The sequence below is a fragment of the Leptonychotes weddellii genome, chromosome 5, assembly GCF_054177405.1.
Source record: "Leptonychotes weddellii isolate Sample4059 chromosome 5, ASM5417740v2, whole genome shotgun sequence".
Taxonomy (NCBI): Eukaryota; Metazoa; Chordata; class Mammalia; order Carnivora; family Phocidae; genus Leptonychotes; species Leptonychotes weddellii.
Window position 1 is genome coordinate 27163045 of NC_138373.1, and position 27659 is coordinate 27190703.

General features: G+C 53.6%; 2 protein-coding genes and 1 long non-coding RNA gene across 6 annotated transcripts in view; 2 read left to right on the top strand and 1 right to left on the bottom strand.

Moving 5' to 3' along the window:
* Positions 1 to 13964, top strand: part of TXNDC11 (thioredoxin domain containing 11) — a 60638-nt gene extending 46674 nt beyond the window's left edge. For all 4 annotated transcript variants that reach the window (XM_081820015.1, XM_081820014.1, XM_081820016.1 and 1 more), the window contains 5 exons: positions 1681 to 2473; positions 4840 to 4982; positions 5499 to 5608; positions 8918 to 8998; positions 13210 to 13964. In XM_081820015.1, coding sequence (XP_081676141.1) covers positions 1681 to 2473; positions 4840 to 4982; positions 5499 to 5608; positions 8918 to 8998; positions 13210 to 13864 — 1782 coding nt within the window. In that variant the 3' untranslated portion in view covers positions 13865 to 13964. The remainder of the gene's footprint in view (positions 1 to 1680; positions 2474 to 4839; positions 4983 to 5498; positions 5609 to 8917; positions 8999 to 13209) is intronic.
* Positions 13895 to 23050, bottom strand: SNN (stannin). Its single transcript, XM_081820018.1, has 2 exons — positions 22940 to 23050; positions 13895 to 16933 (listed from the first exon to the last, which is right to left on the bottom strand). The coding sequence occupies exon 2, from the start codon at positions 16845 to 16847 to the stop codon at positions 16584 to 16586; it is 264 nt and encodes an 87-aa protein (XP_081676144.1). The 5' UTR covers positions 16848 to 16933; positions 22940 to 23050; the 3' UTR covers positions 13895 to 16583.
* Positions 23051 to 23204: 154 nt separating this feature from the next.
* On the top strand, positions 23205 to 24861 carry LOC145721587 (uncharacterized). The gene is made up of 3 exons (XR_014145353.1): positions 23205 to 23341; positions 23749 to 23842; positions 24389 to 24861. It is a non-coding gene; the product is annotated as an uncharacterized LOC145721587 (long non-coding RNA).
* Positions 24862 to 27659: the final 2798 nt, after the last annotated feature.

Sequence of the window (27659 nt, forward strand, 5' to 3'; positions counted from 1 at the left end):
AGAGGGCCGAGACGCTTTATGTGGGGGGAGAAAAGGAAACACTGGTTTATCATCTGAAGTGATCCTTTCTTATGCCCGAGAACTATTCAGTTTATATTTCTGTACAGATGCATATGTCTTGAATTACCACCCTCTATAAATACCGTATATAAAATTTGGAGTTATTTTGAAATTGGAAAAGTACTCACTAAGTGGCTTTACACACAGACACACTTGAATGAAACAAAATCCTGAGTGACTTAACACCTTTTAACTAACTGGCAAGATTTGATCCAAGTGAGCACGTGATTCTATTTTAGACAGTAGGTGGGGTAAATGCCTTTGGATTGTAATGACTTGCTTGTTTTTCTTATGAACCTGGGGTGGGTAGTGAAAGGTATTCAGTTTGGAGATAGTCTTAGAATGAAATGTAAATCTAATCGGGCTAATACTGATCTGAGGTTAAAGTGGTTAATCTCCCCAGGAAGTGGGAGTGTGTATGTTACCCCGAGATGCCATTCATTCACCAGATCTTCTTGTGCATTTGTTCTGTGCCTGGCTGTGGGGAGAACAGGAGAAATCAAACAGGGTTTCTACCTGTGAGGGTCCATAAGCTTGTGGGGAGGAGGGGCATCTGAGCAGACACTTGTGAGACTCTGTGGGAAGGGCTTTGGGGTCCCGAAGAGGCAGAGCCAAACTCCCAGGTGAGGTGGCGCAGGCGGCGTTAGCTTTACCGAAGCAGCCACCCTGCTATTGGGCCTTGGGGACAGTATTGAGGTTTGTTGGATGGAGGAGGTCCTGGCCAGGCCTGCTCTAAAGAGGGTGGGGTGACCCTGGAAAGGCAAATGCAGGCCAGACTGTGTTAGGTTTTATCCTCCAGGTAGTAGGGAGCCATCGAATGTCATTTGGCAGAAGAGTGCTGTGCTTAGGGTGGTAATTTTAAAATTAATAGTGACAGTGTGGAGGCCGAGTGAGGCAGGGGAGAACATGTGGTGGTGGTCTGTGACGACTGAGGGCCTGAATCGAGGCCGTGGCCATGGGGACACAAAGGATGGGGACGGCTTTGTAGCTGAAGTCAGAGGTGGCGGGGCTTGAGGCTCGTGCGGACGCAGAGGGGAAGTTGGGGCTCGAGGGATCACCATTCCCACTTTGTAATGCTGTTTTCCCAGAGAGGGCAGCACAGGGTGGGGAGGAGGTTATGGGGGAAGACAGGATGGATAAGTATGGTTTGGAACAGGTTGAACTTGTAGCCTCCTGTGAGGTGTGAATTTATTTGGAAACAGGTATGCCGTGAAATACTGTGATCCACTCATGAGGTGTTTGGGACATTTTTAGACTGTTAGTAAAGGTGAAGAAGACATCATACGTATGGAAGAGTGGCCCCTCAGCTTAGAGGTATGTTGCAGAGGGGGAGCTTGGCTCTTGTCGTGTGGTGGATGGAGACGTCTGCCTCTAAGACTCCTTCCTGCTCCCCACAGTTGGCTCACTGTTAATAGAGTGACATGTTCTGAAAGGTAATCCAGGCCTCTTCATTCATAGCTTTGGGGTAATGCTTTCCTGTTTGATGGAGTGAGCGGAAGAGCCGGCCCGCCGGCCCGGGCTCCTGGTGAATCGGACTAGGATGCTTCCCGGGCCCGACGGCTGCGGGCTCCCTCCCTCCGCCATCGCTGTGCCTCTCATGAGCTCCACCCTGTGTTTCAGATCACCGAAGTGGCCTTGGAGTACAACAACTGTCACGGGGACCAGGTGGTAGAGCGGCTCCTTCAGCACCTGCGGCGAGTGGACACCCCGGTGTTCAGGCCTCTGGCGCCTGAGCCCCCCGCGCAGCTGCCGGAGCCGCCGCTGATCACGGCGTCCCCCTGCTGCAACACCGTGGTGCTGCCCCAGTGGCACTCTGTCTCCAGGACGCACAACGTCTGTGAGCTGTGTGTCAACCAGAGCGCGGGGGGCGTCAGGCCGAGCTCGGTCGGCATGCCGCAGTGCAGCTTCTTTGAGATGGCGGCAGCTTTGGATTCTTTCTACCTCAAGGAGCAGACCTTTTATCATGTGGCGTCGGACAGCATAGAATGCAGCAATTTTCTGAGTTCCTACAGCCCCTTCAGCTACTACACTGCATGTTGCAGGACCATAAACAGGGCCGTGACGGGCTTCATTGATTCTGGACAAGGTGTCTTTGAAACCCCGACCGTCGCGTTTCCTTCCCTCGAGAAGAAATGTGAGGCCGATCCCCCAGGCTCCGTTCCTCACATTGAGGAGAACAGGTATCTCTTTCCTGAAGTGGACGTGAGTAGCACAAACTTCACAGGCCTGAGCTGCAGAACCAACAAGACCCTGAACATCTACCTTTTGGATTCAAATTTATTTTGGTTATATGCAGAGAGGCTGGGGGCTCCGAGCGCCACTCGGGTGAAGGAATTTGCCACAATTGTTGATGTGAAAGAAGAGTCTCACTATATCTTGGATCCAAAACAAGCTCTTATGAAGTTCACCCTAGGTACTGTGGGCAGTTTCCTTCCCCAACATAAAAAAGTATTGCTTAACTTAATACCGGTAACTTTTATCCAGGGATCTCAGTACATTTGGTCATGGGGGGATGTCAGTTCTGTAGCTCACTTGAAATCTTTAGACTGCAGTTGGTCATCATTTTAAAAGAAGCTAATTTTGTCTAATAAAGGGAACAGAAACTTCCTAACTCCAGGTTTTGGATAAGTTTGTCTTGTAGCCCCTGAGGGGTTGGGGGGGGATAGGAGTCCAATGTTCCAGATTGGCAGTGCCTGTCCTGTTTCTGAGTTGCAGTGAGCTGCATGGGGTGGGCAGGAAAGGCAATGGGGTGGCGACCCGTTGTGCTACGAGCATCCCGGGGGGCTGATGAATGGGACCCCCGCAGCAGTGCCACTCCAAAGGAGCTTAAACAGGAAGCAGTGAAACGTAGAACCACCTGTCCTCCCTTTGGTCTCACAGGTTTGGATGTACAAGTATCAAGGCCACCAGACCTAATTTGTTCTTTTGCTGTTTATACCTCCTTGAGAGATGCTGCTCTGATCTTCTGTGTCTAGATTGTAACAAACAAGCGTCAAGGGCAACAAACAAGTGTCCTGTTGCAGACCAGCAAAAACCCACTTTGGGGGTGGGGAGCCCCGTGATGGGAAAACATCCGCGAGCTTGCTGTTGGGGCTTGGCAGCAGCAGTGAACTAACCCACGCTGTCCTGTTCCCAGGACTTTGCTGACATCCTTGATGTCCACACAAGGAAGCGCGAATTCAAAAGCCGTGTTAGTTCAGCCTCAGTGGAAACTCGGGGAAAGTCATTGTTTGCCAAATGAAGACAGGAGGAATTTGGTAGGGAGAGAAACCTTTTACTTCCAAGTTTTAGAGAATATGAAAGCAAGAGTGAAATTTATTTATTAGAGAGATAACGAAAGAGAGCAGGAGCCCCGGGGGGTGGGGGTGGGGAATGGGAGAAGCAGGCTCCCTGCTGAGCAGGGATCCTGACACAGGGCTTGGTCCCAGGACCCTGAGATCATGACCTGAGCGGAGGGCAAACGCTTAACCAATTGAGCCACCCAGGCACCTCCCGAGTTTTCTTAAAGTGAAACAAGCCTGTGTTTTTAGAGTGTTTATTAGACTTCATAATTCTGTTCAGTAATACTTGGCATTCAGTGAGCTCATAATGGTGTTCAATTTGAGTTCAAGGGTCATCTGAAAGAAGCCTTCTTCAGATTTCTTTTTTTTTTTTTTTAAAGATTTTATTTATTTGAGAGAGAGAATGAGATAGAGAGAGAGCATGAGAGGGGGGAGGATCAGAGGGAGAAGCAGACTCCCTGCTGAGCAGGGAGCCCTGTGCGGGACTCGATCCCCGGACTCCAGGATCATGACCTGAGCTGAAGGCAGTCACTTAACCAACTGAGCCACCCAGGCGCCCCCTTCAGATTTCTTTTGATCTTCTGTATCTACTCTGAAACATAAGTCTAGCTCAGTTTTTCTTTGTCCTGTAGTTGGTGACATTTGTAAGGGTCCTCGTGAAAAAAGGCCTGTGTGTCACTGGTTTGCAGAGTTGACTCTTCATTCAGCTTCTCTGGGCCAGTTTAGGGATTTAGGTTTCGTTCACATGAGAGAATTTTTGGTTTTATGTTTCAGAAACCTAGCCAAGTAAGTAACTCACATGCAAGACAATGACCTCTCTTTAGTATGCACATGACACCCTTCACTCCTCCTCCCTCTGCGAAACACATCACTATTGGACCTCAAAATGGAGAGTTAGAAGTAGGAGAAAGAAGGGAGAACACAGCAGATCAGTCCTGCTTCGGACAGACAACCAAGCAATCTGAGGACACTGGAGTTTATGGGAAGGGAAAAGCTGTCAGTTCAAGTTAGGTTTTCAGATTGCTTGTGGGTTTTATTTATAGGTTTTCCCACTAAATATGATTGAGTTTATTTTTCCTAAACTTTCAAAAAGGAAACTTGAAGAACTCGAATAAACATGAGAGACACCTGTCCGCTCGCGGCAGCTTGTGTAGTAGCTGTCTTTGTAGTGATGTTTAGAGGTCTTGCGATCGTAGGTTGAAATCTCTTAAAGATTGTGGCATGATGATCTGTGCAGTCTCGGGTGTCTCTTTGTGGACTGATCCTGTTAGAAAAAAAGGAGAATTCCTAGTCTGTAAATACTAGAGCATCTGACATTGTGCGGCATTTTGTTACCTAAATCCCCGCCTGGTGCATTCAGGGTTTTGCCTGTAGGTGAAGTGTTAAAAATGCAAGCCTGTGAAGCCAGCCCATTTTTTTTAAATGTAGAGTTTAAAGTAGGCCAGCTACTCTCCCAGTACTTAGCGAAGAGCTGATCTCATTTTCTCTTTATTTTTAGAGTCTTTTATTCAAAACTTCAGCGTTCTCTACAGTCCCCTGAAAAGGCATCTCATTGGAAGTGACTCTGCCCATTACCCTTCTCAGCATCTAATCACTGAAGTGACAACTGATACCTTTTGGGAAGTGGTCCTTCACAAACAGGTATGGAATCATGAGAGAGGCAGAAATCATGCCGTCTCTCCCTATTAAAATAATCCCCAGAGCCGCAGTTGTTGGGGTGAGCATTCAGGTTTGATGTGCAGATTAATCACATGGCAGTCTTCTTGCACAACATGCATGAGTTACATGCTGGTTTTCTAACTGCAAAAAGTCCTTAAAGAAAGCACATAATGAGGCACCTGGGTGGCTCAGATGGTTGGGCGTCTGCCTTCGGCTCGGGTCACCGAGCCCCACATCGGGCTCCCTGCTTGGAGGGAAGCCTGCTTCTCCCTCTCCTTCTCCTGCTCCCCCTGCTTGTGCTCTCTCGCTCTCTCCGTCAAATAAAATCTTAAAAAAAAAAAAAAAACAAAAAAACACATAATTGGAAAGATCTAAAAATAAAATTTTTCATCATGGGTGCATAAGCAACATTTCTTGAATGCCTGCTGGGTTCTAAGCACAATGAGGATGTGAGCTCATTTCCTAGGCGCCAGTAACAGCCGTCTTCCCTTCCCCCAGGACGTTTTGCTGCTGTATTACGCACAGTGGTGTGGCTTCTGTCCATCCCTCAATCATATCTTTATCCAGCTAGCTCGCCTCCTGCCGACGGATACATTCACTGTGGCAAGGTAAGGGAGCCTGCGGCACTTTGGGCCTGTGCCTGTCTTCCCTCCTTACAGCTTAGCCATATGGTTTGCAAGGGTCTGCCCATTGTTCGTTAACCTTGGGTAAGACTTGGTGTGATTTAATTGTCAGTTTAAAGCCATGAGCAAAACCTCACCGAAACTGAAGTTTTCCTGATGATTTCTGAGTGTTCCTTCCATGGTGTCGAGTATGTTTAGCCCTGATTGAATTCATGGAAGGGTGAGTGGGGGAGCAGTGCTGACCTGGTTGCTAGAACAACCCTTGGATTGGCCAACTCTCCGGAATACCATGGGAAGGGTGCCCACGGACTTCCATGGCGCTGGGGCCTTGGCCCAGTGAAAGGGGACAGGTCCCCAGTGTGCCTCCAACCGGCCCTGGGACTTGGAGCAAATCTCTCCACCAGGTTTAGTTTCCCTCCTCACTCCTAAAATTAGGAGGAAGAATTGGTTGATAACTATGTGTTCTAGTTTTGTGATTCCTTGGGTAACCAGACGTGGCCTCTGTAGTAAGCAAAACAATTTTTAAATCATTGTGTTGTAAAAAACAAGCCTCAAATAAAGAGTTTTTGGAAAAGGTACTAAGCTGTTTGGGCTGGGGGGGCGTTGTTTAGACTTCAGCCTTCCAGATAGAATTAAATATAGAAGATTAAATCATAGGAAAAAATAGCAGAACGTAGAATATTGGGTTTTGCTACTTCCTTCGAGAGATGGAAACTTTCCAAGGTGAAGCAGTTACAAAAAATAATTAAAGATAAACAGATTCCACTAGAAAAGGGCTCAATGAGAGAAGTGAGGAAGGTAGGCTTTAAAAAAAGGACAGTAGCTGTATTTTACAGCATCTGTATTTCACCCACTGGATCTGCTCTAAGTGATGATTAGAGCCAAATTTGAGGAGTTACTGTGCCATGAGATTTTTCTTCATACATGTTATCTGCCCTGCTCGTTGGAACACTCAGTGAAGCAGGTCTTAGGATCTCTTTTTACTGAGGAAGAAACTGAGTCACAGAGAGGGTAGGTAACTTGCCCAGAGTCACACTGCCTGTAAGTGAGGGACCAGGACCCAGAATCAGGTGTTCATACTCCAGACCCTGAGAAAGAACAAAGGCTTAAGGAACTGCCAAGAGGAGAATGTGGTCTGTCCGCACGGGGGAATGTTCTTCAGCCTTAAAAAGGAGGGACATTCTGACACCTGCTACAACATGGATGAACCTTGAGGACTCAGTGCTAAATGAAGTACAAAGATACAAAAGGACACGGGATGCCTGGGTGGCCCAGTTGGTTAAGCATCTGCCTTTGGCTCAGGTCATGATCTCAGGGCTTGGGATCCAGCCCTACTCAGTGCTCCCTGCTCAGTGGGTAGTCTGCTTCTCCCCCTGCCCCTCCCTGCCCCTGCTTGTGCTCACTCTCTCTCTCTCTCAAATAAACAAATAAAATCTTAAAAAAAAAAAAAGGACACATACTGTGTGATTGCAGGGATGTGAGGCACCCAGAGGAGTCAGATTCACAGAGACAGAAAGTAGATGGTGGGTGCGGGGGAGTGGGGAGCTGTTGAATGGGTAGAAGGTCTCCGTTTTGCAGGATGAAGAAATGGTTGGGGAGTTGGGTGGTGGTGATGCCTGCACCCCATTATGAGTGCACTTATCACTGCTGAGCTCTGCGCTCAGAAATGGTCGGGCTGGGACATTTTATGTGTGTTCTCCCACACTGAAAAACCAGCCCGGGGGCAGGGGAGACACAGCCGGAAGGGACTCCTGGGTGAAGAAAAGACTTGAGTAGGTTTCTCCTGGAGGAGGAGAGTATAAATAAACAAGTATGGAGATTACAGTCTAATAAGTGTAAATTAATAACAAAGTGTCATTTACACTTACTAACAGATGCTTTTAAGTGACAGCATCTTGTGTTGATAAAGTGAAGTTGGCACAGTCAGACCTAGCTCATGAATTGGGCGTAACCTTTTTGGTAAGCGTGTTAGCAGCATTTGTGAGAAAGCACAAAAATAGTTAACATTTTTGCCCCAGTTAATTTCACTTTGGGGAATTAAGGAACTAGGGCTTGGAGAGGAGCGTGACACTGTGGCATGGTTTATGTCCAACAGGAGAGCCACAGCTAAGTCAGTTGTGGCTGGGAGTTTGATGGGATTTTGACCCATTTATTAGAGCAATGCTTTTCATATAATTAATTGAAAAGAATCGCATATGAGATGTACAAGTGCCGCTCTTCACAATGTAGGGGCATATACACCAAGCCCGAATGAGAATCCCAGAAAGAAGGTCCTGATTAGCCCAGTGGAATTCTGAGCGGATGTTTACGATGATGTTTTTCTTTCAAATTTAAATTTTTGTTTTTGAAGTAAAACTCAGAAGAAAAGTATTTGATGATAGACTAAAGCGTTCAATGCCACTTGTTTAAAAAATGGAACTCTGATGTTTTAGGCAGGCTGTCCCAGGCAGAGGGAGGAGTGCTGTTTTGTTCAGTTGTTTGAAACCATTATAATTTGGTCATCCTTCTGGACAAATGCATGGTACTGATTCACTCCCACCCCCCATTATACTTTCTGGAAACTTCTGTCAAGTTGGTGATACAAAAAATTGCCATCTTTTGTATGCATTGTTTGTGATGATTGACATCGGAGCCTCCTGGCCAAGTGGCCCTCCATGGTCTGCTCCCTCCTTCTAGGATGTTTTTTGTTTGTTTCTGCACCACCTGAGTGATCCCTGCAGGCTGGGGTTGGGGGCTGCTGCCTCCTTCAATAGTAATAAAGCACAGGGTGGGTAATTGAACACAGGTGTCATTTTTTGTCATCTTCTGCATTAGAAAATTAATCTAAAATCTGCTAAAAAATACAGGTTTGTGGCCTCCCTCCAGATTTACAAAATATAAATATAAAATAGAATGTAGCTTTCTTATGTCTTCAGAGGCTTGATGTATTTTGCACAGTGATTTCCTTTTTCCAGAGCCGATGGAGGGATTAAAGTACTTGACCAGATCCCGTCAGGTGGGTGGACTGCTCCCAAGGTGTCAGTGAGGTGGTTTTTTTGTTTTTTTTTGGAAAGCTCATTTTTACTCTGAGGACATGTCCCTTCCACTCCGTAAGTGAGGTGGAAAGTTACATATTCTGGAAGCATCAGCTCTTCTTGCCTGAGTTGCAGCCGGCTTGCACTGGCACTGACTATGAGGGGCTGGTCAGTGTGGCCACAGCAAATGTTCCAGGCTCTTCTGTTACCAGAGAAGCTTCTTTCAGGGTGGAGTGTCTTGGGCTGATCTTTCACTTTTTCTCATCTTTCCCTTTGCCAGGATTGATGTGTCTCAGAATGACCTTCCTTGGGAATTTATGGTCGACCGTCTTCCCACTGTCTTATTTTTTCCCTGCAACAGGTAAAGCTGAATTTTTTCAATATTTGGGCGGATGGGATTCTTTTGCTGAAAATGAAATGGGTTTAAGACACTTCAGAGAAGTGAAATGCAAATCATTAGCTATTACTAAACTATTACGAATAAAATACATTGTTCAAAAAATGTGCCATTAGGGACCAAGGGTAAAAGGGCTTTGGCGTCACGAGGTCAGATGTGGTTTTGGTGAGAACTTTCCCCTCCCAGAGTGTGTTCTCACGAACGTGAATGTGGCCATCAGGACTCGTTTGCCTTCTTGGCCTTATGAGCGTACTACAGTGGATGGAAAGCAAAGAGCCACATTAACGTGGGGCAGGATGGTCGCTCATTGTTGAGCCCCCGGATGTCAGGCCCTGCTTTCCCCAGGCTTTCACGTGTGTCATTTTCCATCGGGTCCTGCTGATGAGCACCTTGTCCCTCTTGTGCAAGTTGGAAATGGAGACTCTCCTCCCCACTGCACCCCATTCCTGGGATTCAAGGAGCCTTCTCCCCAGGTGTGCAGACTTCTGTGAACGTCTGCCCTGGGGCTGTCACCTTGATGTCTTCACATTTGTCTAAGCGGACTCCCAAATTCAGTGATGACAGCAACTACCCTGAAAGCCCAATAGACAGGGGTGGGACATAAGCAAAGCCTAACTTGGCAATTAGTAAATGTTAGATGCGGATGTTTTGCTAAAAAGGAAATTAACTCTTGGCCTTTGAAAGCCTGATAAACCCAGATGTTCTGCCCTGTTTTAAAAAAAATATTCCCTTTTGTTTATAAAAGAATGGGTCCTCAGGGACCAGTCACCCGGCTCTGACAGTATCTTTCCAGGGGGAAGCATTTGCAGGATTATTTTAGTGAGGTTCCTAAGTCATACATGTGATGTCTCCTGTTCTCATCTCCTGCACTCACTTCTACTGTTCATTGTAGCCACTGCCATACTTTCTGTTTCTCCAGGAGCGTGCTTCCTTCCTAGAGATTGAATCATTTCCTTGTTTTTTCCTCTTTATCTCAAGGAATTTTTGCTGGAATACTTCCTGGGGTAGTAGGGTCCTGTCACATCACACACTAAAAACAGAGTGTGACTCATCCTGTTCTGTTAACTGTCGTGATGAACCTTTTCCTTCTAAGAAGCATTTAAAGCCACACAGTCAAGGGATCCTGGGCACTAACACTAGCAATTTCATCTGTGTGGGATGGAGGTCGGGCATGAATCTAATGAAGCCTGGTTTTGGAATTTCAAACATAGTCTGGGAAAGTGGTAAAGTCATAACACCCAGCACGTGCCTTTGCATGGAGACATTCTCAGCAACTAGAATGCAGGAGTATGTATTGAGAGAGAGCAAGAGAGAGAGACAGAGAATCGTGTGTTTGGGAGACTGAGTCAGGCTGTGTGGGGGGCCGAGCTTTCATCAGGAAGCCACCTGATGTCACTGTGGGGATGCGTGTTGGTGTTCCCTGCAGCCCCTCCCCATTAAAAAGTCAAGAAGGTAAATATTGGATATGAGAAGAGAGTCCAGCTCTTTGTTAGTATGCAGAGCTTGGGAAACCAAAGCCTTACTGCTCAGGAATGGAATTTTTCTTATTTCCTAAAAACAAAGAGTATTCAGCAATGAAGTAAGCTCCTCGTCAGCTGGTTCAAGTTGAGTGTTCAGCATAATGGGCCAGAAGGTGTGCATGAGCCATGGGCAGGAGCTGACCGCTTGCAAGAGAGGAAATGAAAAAGGTCTTTTTCACGGTGCATATGCTTATGTTATTTTTATTTATTTATTTATTTTTTTTGCTTATGTTATTTTTAGTGAAGAGAATATATGGGTTTTGATAAAAGAGAAGTTTGCATGTGCACTAGGTTCAAATGTGTGCAGCAAGTAGGGGAAATGTCAAGATGTTGACAGTTCTTTTGGAGGAGGATTACAGGTGATGTGAGGGCTGCGTCTTGTTTGCTTTGCAGCTGGTCCCCAGCGAGCACGTGTTTTATAGTCATGGAAGAGAGAAGCCACATGGGATGGCTGTGCCCCTCCTGCCCCTGCAGTTCCGGCTCTCCTGTGCAGGGGCGTCTTGCAGCCGCTCTGCTCACACCGCTCTGTGTGACGTTGCGGAAGTCAGGTGCTCTGGCCGGGCCTGGCTGAGGATGTCCCGGGGGTGCGGTGGATTACTGTAGTGTGGGCCCTGGGAAGGGAGCAGCCCGCCTGCCCCCACTCTCCTACCCCCTTCTTTGGAGTAGAGGCCTTATATCCTGTTCCTCATGTTTTCATCTAGCCGTTTAGGTGCTAGAGGTGCATGAACACACTCCTAGCGGATTGAGAGTGGACTCACACCGTGGGGCCTTTTACGACTCCACTTCCAAAATGATTCCTTTGTGGAAGTTTGTTCACACCTCGTGTCCTTGCCACTCCTAGAAAGTTGGAAAGCTGTTCAGCACACGGGTTCGGTGGATTCACAGAGATTGCTCCAGGGACTGGACTCCAGAATAGTGTGCTGACAGGTGTCATTCTCAGTCCTGCAAATGTCTCCACACACACTAAGGCACCTCGGCAGCTCTCTCCTGGGGATTCAGCTCCCCTGTCCTGTGAGACCAGGTTTGCGCTGCACGGCTCAGGGGCGGAGCCAGCCTCCGCTTGTCCGCTCGTCCACTCGTCGTCGTTCCTCACCTGCACCTCATAGGGATCTGGGGGTTTTCAGTCATCCGTTGAAAGGCTGGGAGTCCCCAACTCGAAGGAAGCTTCTCTCTGTGAAGAAAACCATGCTTTAAGGGAGGGTGTGGTTATATACTTACTCCACATATTTGACTAGTCCATGTATCTGAAAGTCTCCGTAAATGTATAAAACAGGGCATGTGTGATTTTAATTTCCCTGTGATTCTTATTTCATTGGGAAAGAGCTATCCATCAGCAGAACACCTTTTGTCTTTTCTTAGATATTTGACCACTGGCTTTGTGTGTGGAGAGGGTGTGTAAGCTTTTAATGAATGGTTTCTTGTTTTTTTAAGGAATGATATGACTATTTTTCAGCTAACACTCAGCATTCAGGTTAATCCGTGTCATCCGAACAGCAGTCCCGTGAGAGTGACGATGCGTTTATTACCCCTTTTACAGAAATGAGGCAGTGCAGGGGTGCAGAGGGGTCACCTGTCTGGGCGCTCAAGATCGTGAGTGGCAGCCTTGTGAGTCTGCCCGGCAGGCGGCTCTGGGGCCCATATGTGGCAGAAATGTTGGTCATCAGTTAAATGACAACTTCTAAAAAGGAATTTTCTTTTTTTTTTTTTTTTTTTTTTTAAAGATTTTACTTATTTATTTGACAGAGAGAGACACAGTGAGAGAGGGAATACAAGCAGGGGGAATCGGGGAGGGAGAAGCAGGCTTCCCGCGGAGCAGGGAGCCCAATGCGGGGCTCGATCCCAGGACCCTGGGATCATGACCTGAGCCGAAGGCAGACGCTTAACGACTGAGCCACCCAGGTGCCCCTAAAAAGGAATTTTCTATACATCAGGACTTGCAACAGAGCTTTGGGGGAACCCCCTTCATATGTCACTTTCCTTCCTTATTCTGTGCTTTCAGGGCGGGGTGGCCTTAATTTCTCGGAGTCCCTTGGTTGGTCTTTGTATCAGGGGTCAGGGCTTGAGTGATACCTCCTCCATCGTGGTAATAAAAATGTCTCCAGATGTTGCCAAATGCCCCTGGGGGGTTATAGTCGCCTCGGGTTGAGAACTCCTGCCTTGGATAATGTGTAATAAATGCTGGCGGAAGAAATCTGGCTGAGTGTTCAGTCTTCCCTATTGCACCACTGTTGACAGCCACGGAGTGACACGGGTGACGTCCTGCCCCAGGACATCCTTCCTTACACGCCCCTGAGCCTCTCAGAGCTCGCGGAGGCCCCGTTGCCCATGCGCTGCCGGTGCCCTCCATCCCTGGCTTGAGGCTTGGGTCTGGGAGCTTCTTGTCTTTCTTGGAAGGTTGTTACCAGAAACTGGACTCTTTGTCCTCAGGAACAAACACACATTTGAGATAAGCCACGTTAATTACAGAATGAGCACACGGGACATCTTCAGCTTCGTAGAAAAGTTTTTGCCCAGATAACATTTTCCCCGCTTTAAGTAAAATCCTCGGAATGTCTTTCGGTGGGAAGTAAGCAGCCCGACCTTCAGTAGTGGTGTGGTTTGGACTACGAATGTTGACAGGACTCTCACCTTTGACTCCTTTCCCTTTCTCTCCAGAAAGGACCGTAGTGTGAAATACCCCGAAGACCTTCCCATCACCCTTCCTAATCTGCTGAGGTTCATTTTGCATCACTCAGACCCTGCTTCTGTCCCCCAGAACTTAGCTAACCCTCCTACCAAAGAGTGTCTTCAGAGCGAGGCAGTCTTCCAGCAGGGGCACATCTCCCACTTGGAGAGAGAGATCCAGAAACTGAGGGCAGAAATCAGCACCCTTCAGCGCGCACAGGTGCAGGTGGAGGCCCAGCTCTCCAGTGTGCGCAGGGACGAGCACCGGCTGCTCCGGCAGAAGCAGACCCTGGAGAAGCAGCACAGCCTGCTCCAGCTGCACAGCCAGCAGCTGCAGGCCCTGTACGAGCAGAAAACCCGCGAGCTCGAGGAGGTGGCCCGTAAGCTCCAGGAGCTGGCCGACGCCTCGGAAAACCTCCTCACTGAGAACACGTGGCTCAAGATCCTGGTGGCAACCATGGAGCGGAAGTTGGAGGGCAAGGACGGAGCCGAAAGCCTCCCTCCCCCACAGGAGGTCGGCTCTGACCACCCCGAGCCCCCAGGCCCCCCCCGGCTACCTGGCAGCACCCCTCTGCCTTCCAACAGCAGCTCCACGCTGGCGTCCGAAAGGAGCAATGAGAACAGGACAGACAAACTTTTAAAATGACATGAAGAAATCAGAGGTGAAAACTGTACATTGGGAATATATTTATGCAAATTTTATTGAAATTTATTGTAAATAAAGATTTTCTCAGTGGTCTAGAAAATCAAGTTGAATGTCATTCAGCATTTATTGAACAGGGATGACATCCCTTCCACTTATTGCACAAACTTGGTAGCTTGGACAGAAACAGTAACACATTCCATTTGAACATTTGTCTGAAAAGTAGGTCCGTAGTTTCGTGGCTCAGTGTCACAAAGAGTTCCCTCCCCATTCCCCGACTGTTGCTTCTGTGATGACATGCAGGATGAAAGGCTGATTTCCTGACTGACCCGTCAGAAGACCAGAACACAACAGTGGGCCTATTCAGAAAGAATTCAATGAGAGGTCATAACTTAACTAAGCCATGTGAATGTGTGGTTCTGGCGTCTACACTAAAAATAGTAGCTATTGATCAATAGGAACAGTGAGCGCTATTATGTGGTTGTTCGCCACCTCTCCGGGCACTCCCACTTGCCTCGCAGAGACCCCCACCGGTGCCCCCCGAGCCTGCGACCCTGACCCGGCCCTGCCACTGCAAAGACGTTGCCCCTGGCAACCGGGGCAGAGGTGGGATGAGGAACCCCCAGGAGTGAAACCCAGGAGAAAGTGAAGGTTCATCATTTCAAAACCAGAACTTCACCGCCACCAGTTCAAACCTCAGGGCAAGTCTGACAGTCAAAGCCATCATGTTCAGGGACGGCCTGGGGCCGGGGTTCCTCGGTTCCCCAGATGAAGACAGCCTGGCTGTGTGCTGCTGGCTGCGGAAAGTAGAGGTAGAAAGCCTGGAAGTTCTGAGATGTGAGCGGAACGGATCAGACACCCCTACACCTTCCACGTTGGGTCTCCAGGGTCCTTCACCGGAAAGCCAGCCTTCTCCCAGATCTTCCAGGGGGCGCCTTTGAGAGTGCTGGCCCCCTCCGGTCCAGGGGGCCTCTGACGGTCTCCGGCCTCTCAGGCTCGGCCATCCCCGTTTTAGGGGCCAGGGACGTGTCTCCTGTGCTAAGGCCCAGCTGCCTTGCAGGGGCTCCTTAGTAGCCCCCTGGGGCGTCTCCTTCCCGCCTACAGCTCAGACACTACCGAGCTACCCTTCTCCCATCCCACAAGCTAACACTTCATGTTTGACCCCCAACTGAAGGGTATGCTGCTAAAACGAAGTGTTCCCTAAGCCCCCTCCTTGGGGTTCCAGAAAGTAGATTATGAGTTCCACATGCTTGTTAGAGACTTGAGTGAGGCCAGAGGACCTGCCGTCAGCCCGACCAGTGCTCCGCGGCTAAGCCCACGCTGGCCTCCAGTTTATTACCAAGGATGCTGACACAAGCCACGTTTTAATCATGATAGTGGAGAATGTGCTTTACGGTGGTGGGATTAACAATCTCAGCGAGTTCACTGAAGTATACACAAGGGAAACCTTGGAGATGCAGGTTGTGGGGGCGCTGGCCCGAGTGACAGCCACCAACTCATCTTCATGGAAACCCCGTCCTGAACCTGAAACTCACTCTCCCCGCCGCGCCCTCCCCTGGGGCCCACTAGGGGTGGGCTGTCAGGCCGCCGTCCCAGGGGGCTTTCCTGGGTGCTCATGCACTTGGGGCTCTTGGAGCAGGGTCAGGAGACTCTCCTAGGTGGCCCGCTGGGGAAAGTGAAGTCCAGTACCCAGCAGGTGGGTGGTGCTCAGAGAAGAAAGGAGACTAATGCATGAAAAGGAGGAGGGGGGACCCTCAAGGTCTCCTCCCCCACCCCTCCAGTGCAGAAAGTATTAAATAGAACAACAAACAAAAAACACTATTTCCTCTTTGCTGGGCCAGCTGGGTTTCAGATAAAGGTAGCCGCCACAGGCGCTGGTGTTCCTAGCGAAGCTTAATGATGAGTAATGCTGCGGGGGGCGGGCGGGGGGGACAGCAGTGGCGGGGGAGAGTGCTCAGCATGCTTAAGAAACTGCTCTGCCACCAGGCCGCCTGGCAGCCCTCAGGATGCGGGCCCCGGCTCGTCCTTCACCGGCTCTCAAGCAGCGGCGGCGGCTTCCTTGCAGTAACTCCACTCTCAACAGGAACTGGTTATTTCGTGACCGAAGGGGGGCGCGTGGTTCTTCCATCCATTGCTAACCAAGCAGAAATCACCAAAGTACCCCAGCTGGTCAGCCATGAGACTTAAAACAGACATGTCCCGTCCTCTGCCCACACACATACACACATATATATTAGAGGCCCCTACCAAGTGCAGTGTGGGCCTTCCATGTCTAAGATACCCCCCCCCACAGCCTTGAGTCAGCTTATCATGACTACAGTCTGTCCCATGTGCTCTACACGGTATTTTTAAAAATCAGCAAAAAAAGGCTTCAGCACATGCTTCTGGGGCCTATTTACAGTTCACAGGTTTGTGAGTTCACGCGTTACAGTAGTAGCTCCATCAAAAACAGGCTCAGCTCAACATTCAAGTAACAAAAGCGCTACGGGGTCGTGAGCCCCAGCAAGGTCAGGCCTGCCCACTGCCTGCAATGGGCAGTCCCACCAGGAGGCGTCCCGGCTAAGGACGGCCAAGGCCTCAGGAGCCAGTGCATGCGGTGATGAAGCCCAGCCAGGCCATGCCTGCAGGTGTCAAGCCGTCCCCAGCAGCACGTCTGTGGTTCCGCCCCTCCCCATGCCTCTCAGCCGGCTGCAAACAGGCCACGGGGCCTCCGCATCCCAGCTCAGCCGTGGACGTCTGGGCCGTGTGGGGTCAGCTTGGCCTTTCTCTCCCCGCACGGTCCCTTGGCGGAGTACTGCACCAGCAGGAAGGGCTCCTTGGTCTCGCCATCGCCCACGATGCTCTCCTCGTCTTCCGACTGGCTGATGTGCTGCAGGCGCAGGTAGCACCAGCAACCCAGGATCAAGGCCCCCAGGGCAGCGATGGCGATGAGGATGACGATAACCGTGACCACGCCCGTGGTGGGGCTGTGGTCCATAATAGACATGGTCAGCGCCTGGGGAGCTTCCGCGGGAGGAAGCTCGTGGGGCCGTCTGCTCAGCGAGGCTGGAACCCAGGCTGGACCCGAGAGCCCTGAAAGACAAAGCAGGGTGAGGCTCCACCGGGGACTCCACGGGGCCCTGCCAGCTCCCAAGCTCGGGGCGGCCGGGGTGGGGGGACCTCGCCCATAGGGGCTCTTTTTAATCAGGTCTTAAGCCTGACCATCCTGCCCTCATCCTAGTGAAAAACACGCCGGCTGGCTTTCACTGTTTCTAGCTCATGACGTCACGAGCGTTCTCTTCGCTCCCAACAGCCCACTTCCACTTCCTACCCCTGACACCATCGGTGCTTCTGCTACCAGACAGGAGTCACCCTCGCTCAGCCAAGGAGCCAGAGATGCAGGGAAGGGGGCCCATGACCCGCAACCCTACTGCAGCCCCCCTGGAAGCGGGAAGAGGGTCTGTTCGAGGAGAACGTTCTGAGAGCCCAGCCCCACGAGGTGTTCAGGAACTGCCCAGGGACCAAGAGGAGCCAGTACTGTGATGGCCAGACACGAGGGAATGGAAAGCAGGGAAATGACCTCAGCCCGTCGCTCCAACGGGCGACATATGTAACCCAGCCAAGTCTCCTGGAACACCTGGGAGAGGCTGCAGCAGATGACAGCTTTTGTCCACCAGAGAACTGTGACCCGCCTGGGCAGAGTCTTCAGCAGCCCAGTCCTGGAATGTGGAGGCACTCAGGACAGCCTGGGGGAGGGCAGACCGGCCCCCGCCCGCACCGAGCTCAGCGTCAGGGGCGGGCCCCGGACCACAAATGGGTCGATCTGCCAACGCCATGCCAGGAACACAGGGCGCTACGTCAGGCGGGGCAGGCGATACCCGGGGAGGTGAGGCTGATGCTGAGGCAGCAGGAAGAGCCAGCCCCTGGGGAGCATTCCTGGCAGGCGAATGGCATCGGCGAAGGCTCTGAGGCACAGGAGGGCCTGCGGGCAAGCGCAGGAGCTGAGGGCGGTAGGCAGCGGGAGCGTGCGCTGGACCGCCGCCCACCTCAGACAAACCTCTGCACCTCGCTGGGCCTCGGATTTCTCCTCTATGGACGGGGCTGGCGAGGGGCGCAGGGGAGCCAGCACTGGGAAGCCCAGCAGGCAGAAAAATCCCAGACCCTCTCGGGCGACTGAGGCTGCAGGTGCTGGAGCCAGCCGGCTCCCCTGCGTCCCAAGACCCTGCACTTTCGAACTTGGCCTCCTCGCCCTAAAGGAAGCAAATAAGAGTATCAAGCACCCCAGCGTCTGAGGGTGGGGAAACGCATGAGCCACTCTCAGCGCTCAGTAAGAGCTAGCTGTTGAACTCTGCAGAGATGGCCGTCAACACAGGGAGAGAGCTTTGGAAGGGAAGGCTTTCCCTCCAGACAGGATGGAACCTGCCGTCCTTGAGCAATAACAGCCATAATGAGAAGTGATTCTTACCCACACCAAGGAGACTCCCCGCCCACCCAAGGCCAGGCGTTCCTGGAGGTCCAAGGCGGCTCAGTCGACGCCCCTGGAGTCTGTCCAGGGCCCTCCCCCCGAGTACGGCCCTGCCAACCGTGCCCACATGTGCAGAGATGTCCTGGGCAGGAGGGGGGTGATACCTCTGACGTCTGCCCCCCCTTACCACTTGCAGGCTCAGGCTGTGGCTGTCACTCCCACCAGGCTCCGTGGCCCACCTGTGTGGGTCCACTGTAGCCAACGCCCCTGTGGCACAGAGGAAAAGCCTCAAGTCCTACGGGGCCCGACAGGCTGCGCCTGCACCCCCTGCTTCTCCCCGGCCACATGACTTCCAGGCCTTTAGCCAGACAGGTCTCTGTGCCCCAACGCTCTGCTCCCCCCCCCCGTTCAGTGGGCCTCAGCTGGGGCCACTGTGCCTCCCAGGGGACATCTGGCAATGTCTGGAGACGTTTTTGTCATCACCACCGGCAGTGAGGGGGTTCTCCTGGGATGGAGTGGACAGAGACCAGGAGAGTGCTAAACATCCCACGGTGCAGGGGACAGCCCCCATTAACAGAGATCCGACCCCAAATATCAGCAGTGCGGAGGGTGAGAAACCCCGGCGGGCCCTGGTTAACTCCAGCTCAGTAAGGGACGCCTGCCAGGCCCCGCAGCCCAGGAGGGTCTCCTCATCCTGCACCTGCACCTACTCCTGCCCTCCCTCCAGGGCGCTTGCTTCAGTGTGCAACCCTGGCTTCCACAGCACGGCCATCTGGTTGGCACCTGCCTCCCCCATCAGGCTGTGTGCTCCAGGAGGGGCCCTGCACACTGCTCGGCTGCCAAGTGCACAGACTATCCTGGCCTCTTCCCTGCCACCAGCAGGGCTGCCATCAGCTCCCACCATCCCTCTCAGCCTGTCCCCTCAGGCCTCCAGACAGGACAGGTACCCCCCCTCCCCCGCCGGACAGCGTGCCAGCTGTGCCAGGTGAACTGCTCTTCCTGCTACAGAGGACGCCCACCTGCCTTGTCCCTCCCCTGGCCCTCTTGTGTCCGGCACCTGCTGGGGTGCCTGCCCTCCTACCAGGCCCCTGGACAGGAAGGCAATGCAGTATCAATTCAGAAAAGGGGAAGTATATGTGTGTTTGGGGGCAGGAAGTAGGAAATCAAACAATGGCGGCAAGACCTGAGGAGGGGGGACCCCCAGGGGCCAAACCTGCCAGGGAGCCTAGGAGGCGCCTACCAGTCCAGGGGAAAGCCACATGGTCCCAGGACTGATGGGGAAACTGAGACAGAGGCAGCCCCAGCTCAGAGGGACCCTTTGAGAGGACTGGTGACCGGAAAACCCTATCTGTTGCCCCCGCCCCAGGCCAGGAGGACTCTCACCCCCAAGTGCACAGAGCCCAGTTGACCAGGCCATGGGCATGCCTGGCCTGTGCTTACTGGCGCCACCCCTCCCCGCCCCAAGTGAGTTGTTTGTCCCTGCATTCACTCAGCAAGTATTTCCTCAGAAATGATGGTTTAAAAACTCTGCTCACATCACCCACTGCTCAGAGCCCTTCCTGGCATCAGCAGAGAAGCAAAACTCCCTGCCTCCCTGGATTTCTTCACACCCTCCCTGCCCTCCCACCTCAAACCCTCTGAACTTTCTGTTCCTCCTTCCTGGAATGTTCTTTCCTGACTCTCCCGTGACTGGCTCCTTCTTACCATTCAGGACTTTCTCCGTGGGTGCCTCTGGGAGGGTACCTTCCCAGACCACCCTGGCTCCAGACGCCCCAGCACCCCACACCTGCCATTGCCTTGCATTTTACCATTTTGATCCCCAGCCCTATTACCAGTGCACAGCAGGTGCTTGATAAATGCCCGCTGAGTGTTCCAAGCCCAGAGACACAGTGATAAGTTAGAGGGGCCCCTGCCCTCATGGGGATTGTGGTCGGCGGCTCCCACCCCTGAGCCCGCTCTCCAACCCAAAGCCACTCCCGGGACCCTCCGCATGGGTCCCCACACCTGTCCCAATAGACTCCAGGAAGCTGGCAGCCTGAGTGCAAGGGCAGGTGGATTCCCAAGAGGTCTGAGCCCATGAAGGGGCAGCTGTCTCCACGTGCTAGGAGGCAGGGAGAGTGGGGTGCCACCGGGAATCAGAGCCCAGGGGACATGTGAAGCATGAGGGTGGCTGGCTGGTGTCCCCTGAACCCCCGTGGCCCAGGCTGGACCCTACCCACTTGTTTTGCCTCTCCCGACTTCCCTCATGCCCTTCTGAGCCAAGGTATCTCCTGCAAGTCAGCTGACCCCTCACCCTGATCCAGGCAAGCACACAGGGTAGGACAGGGATGCCACAGCTTGGGCTGGGTCGACGCCCAGGATAGCGCGTGGGAAACCTGCACCCTCTCAGAACAATCATCAAATTAGCTCAACACTCATTCCATACACTTGCTTCATCCTCCCAACAACCCTGTGGCTAACACAGCTCACCGGTATCGGTCCCACTTTACAGATAAGGAAACTGAGGCACAGAGAGTTTGAGTGCATTGCCCAAGACTGAAGAGCCAAAATGTGGGATGTGCCCCCAGAAGTGGGGCCCAGGAGATCAAAGGAGGGGGTCTTCCAAGTGCAGAGGACGGGGCCAGCCTGGTGGACAGAGCAGAGCCAAGAGCCTGGAGGCTCTGGGCGCTCCGCGGGGGGCGGGAGGGGGAGGGACAGAACATACCTCCCCACCCCCAACCTCTGTAGCAGCTCCTGGAAAGTTCCCTCAGTCAGGATGAAGGCTAGCACCCGAGGCCATCTGGATCCCCCAAAACATACAGGACCAATCCTCCACTCTCCCGCTCCGTGGACCCTCAATCCTGCCTCCCTGGGCCAAGGGTGGCCTGACCCTCGGATCTCACCCACAGCTCCTAGAAAAACAAGCTCTAAAGTCCAGGGTCACCAGTCTGCTGAAGCCTGCCCAAGGACAGGGCACTGCTGGGCAGAGTCAGGATGCAGGGGGAGTATATATACCCTGTGCCAGATCCAAGCGGGCACTGGGACCCAAGGATGCATGGCACAAGGCTCCTGCCCTCCAAAAACCAGGACCAAGAACAGCAGGGATGCAGATGGGAAAAAGCATTACGGGGCTGAGGCTATGTGCAGCCATATAGCCAGTGTCATCTCGGCCTCCCATCAGCCACCCAATCACACTCCATCCTCCAGAAGAGGAAGCTCGCACCAGAACCCCCTAGGTTCCCTGGGGGCAGAAGAGGAAGCTGGTGCAGACCGAGCCCAGGGACTGCCCCAAGGTCAGTCTGGGTCTCCTGGGGCCCAGGCTTGGGACCCAGACCTGCAGCTCGTACTCCCACCCTGTGAATCAGCCACTGATCATCCTCACAGGATCAGCCCACTTGGCCAAACAACTTTAGTAATAACAGCAGATGCCCGACAAAAGTTGCCAATGATTACCATGTGCCAGACGTGGAGAAGCTAAGCACTTCACACAGATCCTCTCTCCGCTCAGCCTCAAAACAACTGTAGTGTTGTTATTGAGCCCACTTTGCAGATAAAGAATCTGTGGCTCAGAGAAGTTAAGTCAATTGCCCAAGGTCACACAGCTCAAAAGTAGCTGCACAGGACGTCGAACCCAGGCAGCCTGGATTCTGAATCCCAGATTTCAACCCTGAGACAAAAATGTCATATTCTTGGCCCCCACCTCCCCACTCCCCTGCCTCAGGCCCAGGGGTCAGGTAAACCCCAGTGCGGCCCCCGCCGGGGCAGGATGGGTGACAAGGGCTCGATGCTGGGGACACAGGGATGACAGGCGCCCCGGCAGCTACCGCGTGCTGAGCGCGGGCAACGTGCAGGCGCCGTGCCAGGCGAGCTCCACGCACCGTCTCATTTAACCCTGCCAGGCGACGCCGTCTCCCCCACTCCACCAAGGAGCTGAGCGAGGCTAGAGGGACGAAGGGGCTCGGCCCCCTGGGCGACAGCTGGAGGGGGGCGACAACTGGAGAAGCAACTCCAGCCGGCCCGACTGGGGCGGGGGAGGGGAGGGACGGGGGACCACGATACCCAGTCATGTCCACGCCGCGCAGTCACCGCCGACGAAACTCGGCACCAAACGCTGCGGCCCGTCCTCAGTTTCCCCACCTGCTAAATGGGCGCCAGACCTCGCCAGGACCCGCGCTCCCACCCCTAACCCCCGAAGCCCTCCGGGCCACCCTGGGGGATGCTAGGACGCCCGCCTCCTCCGTTAATTTTAAATATCCCGAGGCGTCCCGAGGAAGCCTGCAGCCGGCCTGGGGCGCGGAACTGCGGGCCGCGGTGGCGGGCAGGCACGGGGTGGGAAGGGAGGGGCGGAGAGACCCGCTCCCCGCAAAGCGGCCGCCGCCCCCCGCCCCCCCCCCGCCGCCTCCTTTGTCCCGATCTCGCCGCAGCGCAGCGGACAAAGAACCCCCGCCCGCGGGCGCGGCCCCCCGGAACAGACCCTCCTCCCGAAGCCGCGCCCCCGCCCGGGCTGCCCCTCCCCCGCCGCAAAGACGCCCCCCCAACCCCCTGGCCCGCGGCTGAGCCGCCCCGCGCGCGCCCCCAGCCCACCGGGGGCCGCCCCTTCCCCTCCCGCGAACCCCCGCCCGGCCCGAGCGCCCGGACCGCTCGGCTCTGCTCACCATTGCGCCGCCCGCAGCCCGGCCCGATCGCACCGCAGCAGCCCCGCGGGCCCGGCTCCGCCCGCCAGCCAGCCCGGTCCGGCCGCGGCGCACCGTCGGGACGCAGGAGCCCCGCTCTGCGGCGGGCGGGGCATCTCCGGCTCCGCCCCGGCCGGAGGCGTGGCCCGCTCGAAGCGGCCAATGGAAGCCCGCGCTGGGACGGCGGGCCGGGGCGGGCCGGGGCGGGGTCACGTGCGCGCGGGGCCGGGGCGGCCCCGGCGGGGCGGGGGGCGGACTCGGCCTCGGCGCGCGCGGATTGGGCGCCGGTGGGTGCGGGGCGCCCGCGGCAGCCCTCCCTCCAACGCGGCGACGTTGCCCTTATTCCCGCCCACTCAGAGAGAGGGGAACTGAGGCGCACCGCAGGTAAGAGTGTTGTCTGGAAACAGGGTGCCGCGGCACCCTGGGCCGGGGCTGGAGAGAGAGCGGGACATTGCAGTTGAATGTCCTAGTTTGGGGAAGGAGCAGGTCATTCAGTCGTTCGTTCATTCATTCATTCATCATTCGCGCATCGGTTCACTCCACCCTGCGGAACACCCACCGGGTGCCGGGTTCACCGGTGGCCGAGAGAACAGCCACGAACAAAACCAACAAGGACCTTGCCCGCACGGAGCTCTCCTTCAGGTGCGGGCTGAGCTGCGGGGAATTTGCAGCCCTTTGGCCGCTTGTAATCATGGCTCTTTAACGTAATAAGCCCATGATTAGGCCCCCACCACGTGCCACGCCCTGTACTCTTGGCTTAACACATTTTATCCACCCGACCCATTTTACAGATGAGGAACCCAAGGCTCCAGAGTGAAGTACCACGGTCTCCTTGTGATGGAGGCAGAATTCCAGGCCAGGCCTTGTCTGCCTGGACACACCGAGGTGCCTGTTAGTGTGCTAATCCCCACTTGTCCACCCAAGAAGGCAGTCCAGCGAGATGAGAGCCCCTTTGTGGCCAGCTGGGGCCTACAGGAGGGGTGAGAGTGGGTCCTTCAAGGCCTCTGTGGCCCAAGTCCTCCGGGCCCCCACAGCTTGGAAGGTAGGAGGGGTGCAGGTAGAGCCCCTCATCCTGGGAGCTGGAGCCTTTGTCTGCTGTAAATGTCTTTCCAAGCCTCAAGCAAAGCCTCTGGGAGCAGATGGAGGGCCCAGCTCACGAGGCCTGGTGGTCAGGCCCTGCTTACTCTCCCCACTCCAGCATGGCTGGCCTCTTTCCTTCCTCACAGGCACCAAGCTGTTCCCTCCCCCACCCCCACACCCCCCCACCCCCACGCCCAGCCACCCGACCTTGGCCAGCGCTGTTTCTTTCTGCTGCAACATTCTTGCCCTTCATCTTCCAGATACGCACCCAAGAGCAGTCCCTTTCATTATTCTCCCTCCCCGTGCATTGTGAGGGTGTGTGATTAACTTCTGGTGTGTCTCTCCCGCCAGGCCTTGGTCTGTTCTGTGCATTGCCACGTCTGCCGAACAGTACCTGACACACAGTAGATCCTGAATCCAGGGATGGTGAGTGAGTGAGTGAATGATCACACTGTAGACCTCCAGGCCTGGCCCAGCCTCCACCCTAGCCAAGGGGGGCCAGGCGCCAATGGCGAGCTGGAGGTTAAGCAGGAATGGGGGACAGAGAAACAGAGGGAAGCCTGGCTCCAGGTCAGCTATTCTTGAGGCGAGATCAAGCATCTCAGAACAGCTCTAGCTCCTGGCTCTGCCCAGCGCTGCCTTCAAAGGCTCCCCTCCAGTCAGCCACACCTAGGAGCTCAGAGCAGAGGGAAGCAGGTTTTTCCCACGGAGCCAGTTCCAGAGCTCTCTGCAATCCCAGTGTTAAGCTGGCAGAGACCTCATTAGTGGTGAGGACATGGGAGGGGCAGGCTCAGAACCCCAGAGCCAGGACTGGCAGATGACTGGAGAGGCAAGGACACTGTGGGGGGCGGGGGTGGGGGAGACTCTGGGGCAAAATGGTGAGGGGAATGCCATGTGACATAGAAGTTGAGAGCCCGCTGGGGCTCAAATCCAGCCTTTCTTGCTGGGTAGCTTTGGAAAAGCAGCATAACTTCTCTGTCCTTGAGTATCATCTGAAGATGGGGGCGGGAGTAAGGTCGCCATCAGGGGGTGGTTGGGAGTCCCTCAAGTGCCTGCTGCAGAGGACGCAATCCTACCCGTTCACTATTAACAGTAGTAACAGGGTCAGTCAGGTGTGGGGTGAACTTGGGCTTCCCCATGTGGAATTTGGGCAAGTCACTGCGTCTCTGGAGCCACAGGTTTCTAGTCCCATGAAACCCACCTGTGGGATGCTGAGAGGTGGGGGGCTGGGAGTAGGTGACCTGGGACCAGCCTTTATCTTGCCCAGAGTGAGTTGTTTCAATAATAACAAGAGTGATAAGTTATGATAATAGCAGCAAACAGCAAGCACCTCATACGTATAAGCACATTTTAATCCTGTTTTACAGATGGGGAAACTGAGGCACAAATCCCCTGGAGGTCTTGTTGAAATGCAGGTTCTGGCTCAGTAGGTCTGGGCCTGAGGTTCTGCATTCCTCACAAGCTCCCAGGTGGTGCTGATGGTTTGTGAACCACACTTGGAGCAGTGAGGGGCTAAGGCATTCACTAGAGGTCACCCAAAGTGGTGAGCTCTGAGCCTGGTTTCATCCCCATATGGTAGGCTGTAGAGTCCTACACTTAACCTTGGCTCTAACTGCCTGCCTGGCCCCAGCTATCTCCCCTACAGAGAAGAAGCAGGAAGTATAGCTCCCCTCCCCAAGCCCATTTCCTCTCTCAGGGCCCCTACCACCTCCCTCCGAGGTGACATCTGGCCCTTAGAACCTCCCAGCCCTGAGCATCCCAGGGGTCCTCCCTGTTGATGGCATGGAGCTTCTCAGATGTTCATTAGCCAGGAAGATAATTAAGGGCGAGGGATGAGTTCACCCTGGCTCCCTGGGGCTTGCCGGGGCCCAGCTGGGCCTGCCCCGTGCCAGTCTGGCCCTGTGCCTGCTTCCCTGGGGTGCTGGAGGGGCTGGAACAAGGGAGGGGCTCGCTGGGGAGTAGAGCTAGGGAGACTCCTCCAGCTGGGCCTCCCTGCCTAGCTACAGCTCTCAGGCCGGGCGGGCCTCTGCTCATGAGGCTTCCCCGTAAGGGTTCTGGGCCTAAAAACAAAATGAAAACTGCTTGGTCAGGGGGCAGTTTCCCAAAGGGTGAGGGGCAACCCACTGGCGAGTCCTGCAGGCTGAGGTTAGGGTGGGTCACAGAGAAGGCGGCCCCTAGCTCTGAATCACACAGCAATTCTCCTTCAAGGGGAGAAAGCTTCACTTACTGTTAGGCAGCATTAACATCCCTCCCGCGCCGGCTCAGCCACTGCCAGCCAGGAGAGAGCGGGCCTTGCGCTCTTGAGCTAGAATTGCACAGCCTCTTGTTTTCTGCCTGTTTATGTTTACAGTCTCCTATTTGTGGCACAGGTATTGCTTTTCCATTTATGGTAGTGACATAGCCATTCCTTTTTATTTTATTTTATTTTTTTATTTTTTTTTAAGATTTTATTTACTTATTTGACAGAGAGAGAGAGAGAGCAGGAACACAAGCAGGAGGAGTGGGAGAGGGAGAAGCAGACTTCCTGCGGAGCAGGGAGCCCGATGCGGGGCTCGATCCCAGGATGCTGGGATCAAGACCTGAGCCGAAGGCAGACGCTTAATGACTGAGCCACCCAGGCGCCCCAGCCATTCCTTTTTAAATCCATCTATTTAGGAGGGAAAAAGTGAGTCACCTTGAAGCAGCATATAATGGGAGTGACTAGAGGGGGTATGGGGACATGGAAGCATTGGGGACGGTGGCAGACGGTTGGATGATGTGGGGAACCTCTTGGAGCTGAACCACTCACAGCTCAGGCACCCCACCATCCCCTGACTGCAGGGCCCAGCAGAGCCCTGGCTGGGAGACCGAGATATCCCCCAAGCTCCTGTATCCACAAGAAAACTCTATCTGGGTGGTCATGGGTTGTGTAGGGCCTGGGTCAGATCTGGTCCTCATTCCTGGGGTCTGTGGTGTCATTGTGGGGATCAGCATGCCTCACCTGAGGTGCTCCCCACACCCCTACACCACCCCTGGGCTGCCCTGTGTTTCCATCTGTGGTATTCACCCCGCCCCCCCACACACACACACTTGACCACTGGAGCCCGTTAATCACCCATTCACTAAATCATTCATCTATCCAATCTTTATTGGGCACCTACTATGTGCCGAGCCCTGTGCTGGGTGCTGGGTAGATAGCCATGAGCTGGACAGGCAGAACTCAGGTCATGAACTTCAGGTACACAGAATTATGGGCACATCATAATCCGGATCATGGTGTATTCTCTTTGGTCCTTGCATGACCTGCTCTTATTAAAAATGTCCATGATTAAAATAACTCTAGTCATGTAATACACACCCCATAGCCCATTGATCAAAAGCTAGGACCCTAACAATGGCCAACATCTAATCCCGAGGGACCCCCATCCCATCCCTGCCTTGAATCCTGTCTTCATCACTCCCTGCCTTCCTGTTTGGGCAGTTTTATCATACCCACATCCTACAGGTATTCGGGCACACCTTGGAGATATGGTTGGTTTTGTTCCAGACCAACGCAGTAAAGCAAATATCGCAGTAAAGCAAATATCGCAATAAAGCAAGTCGGATGAATTTTTTTTGTTTCCCAGTGCATGTCCAAGTTATG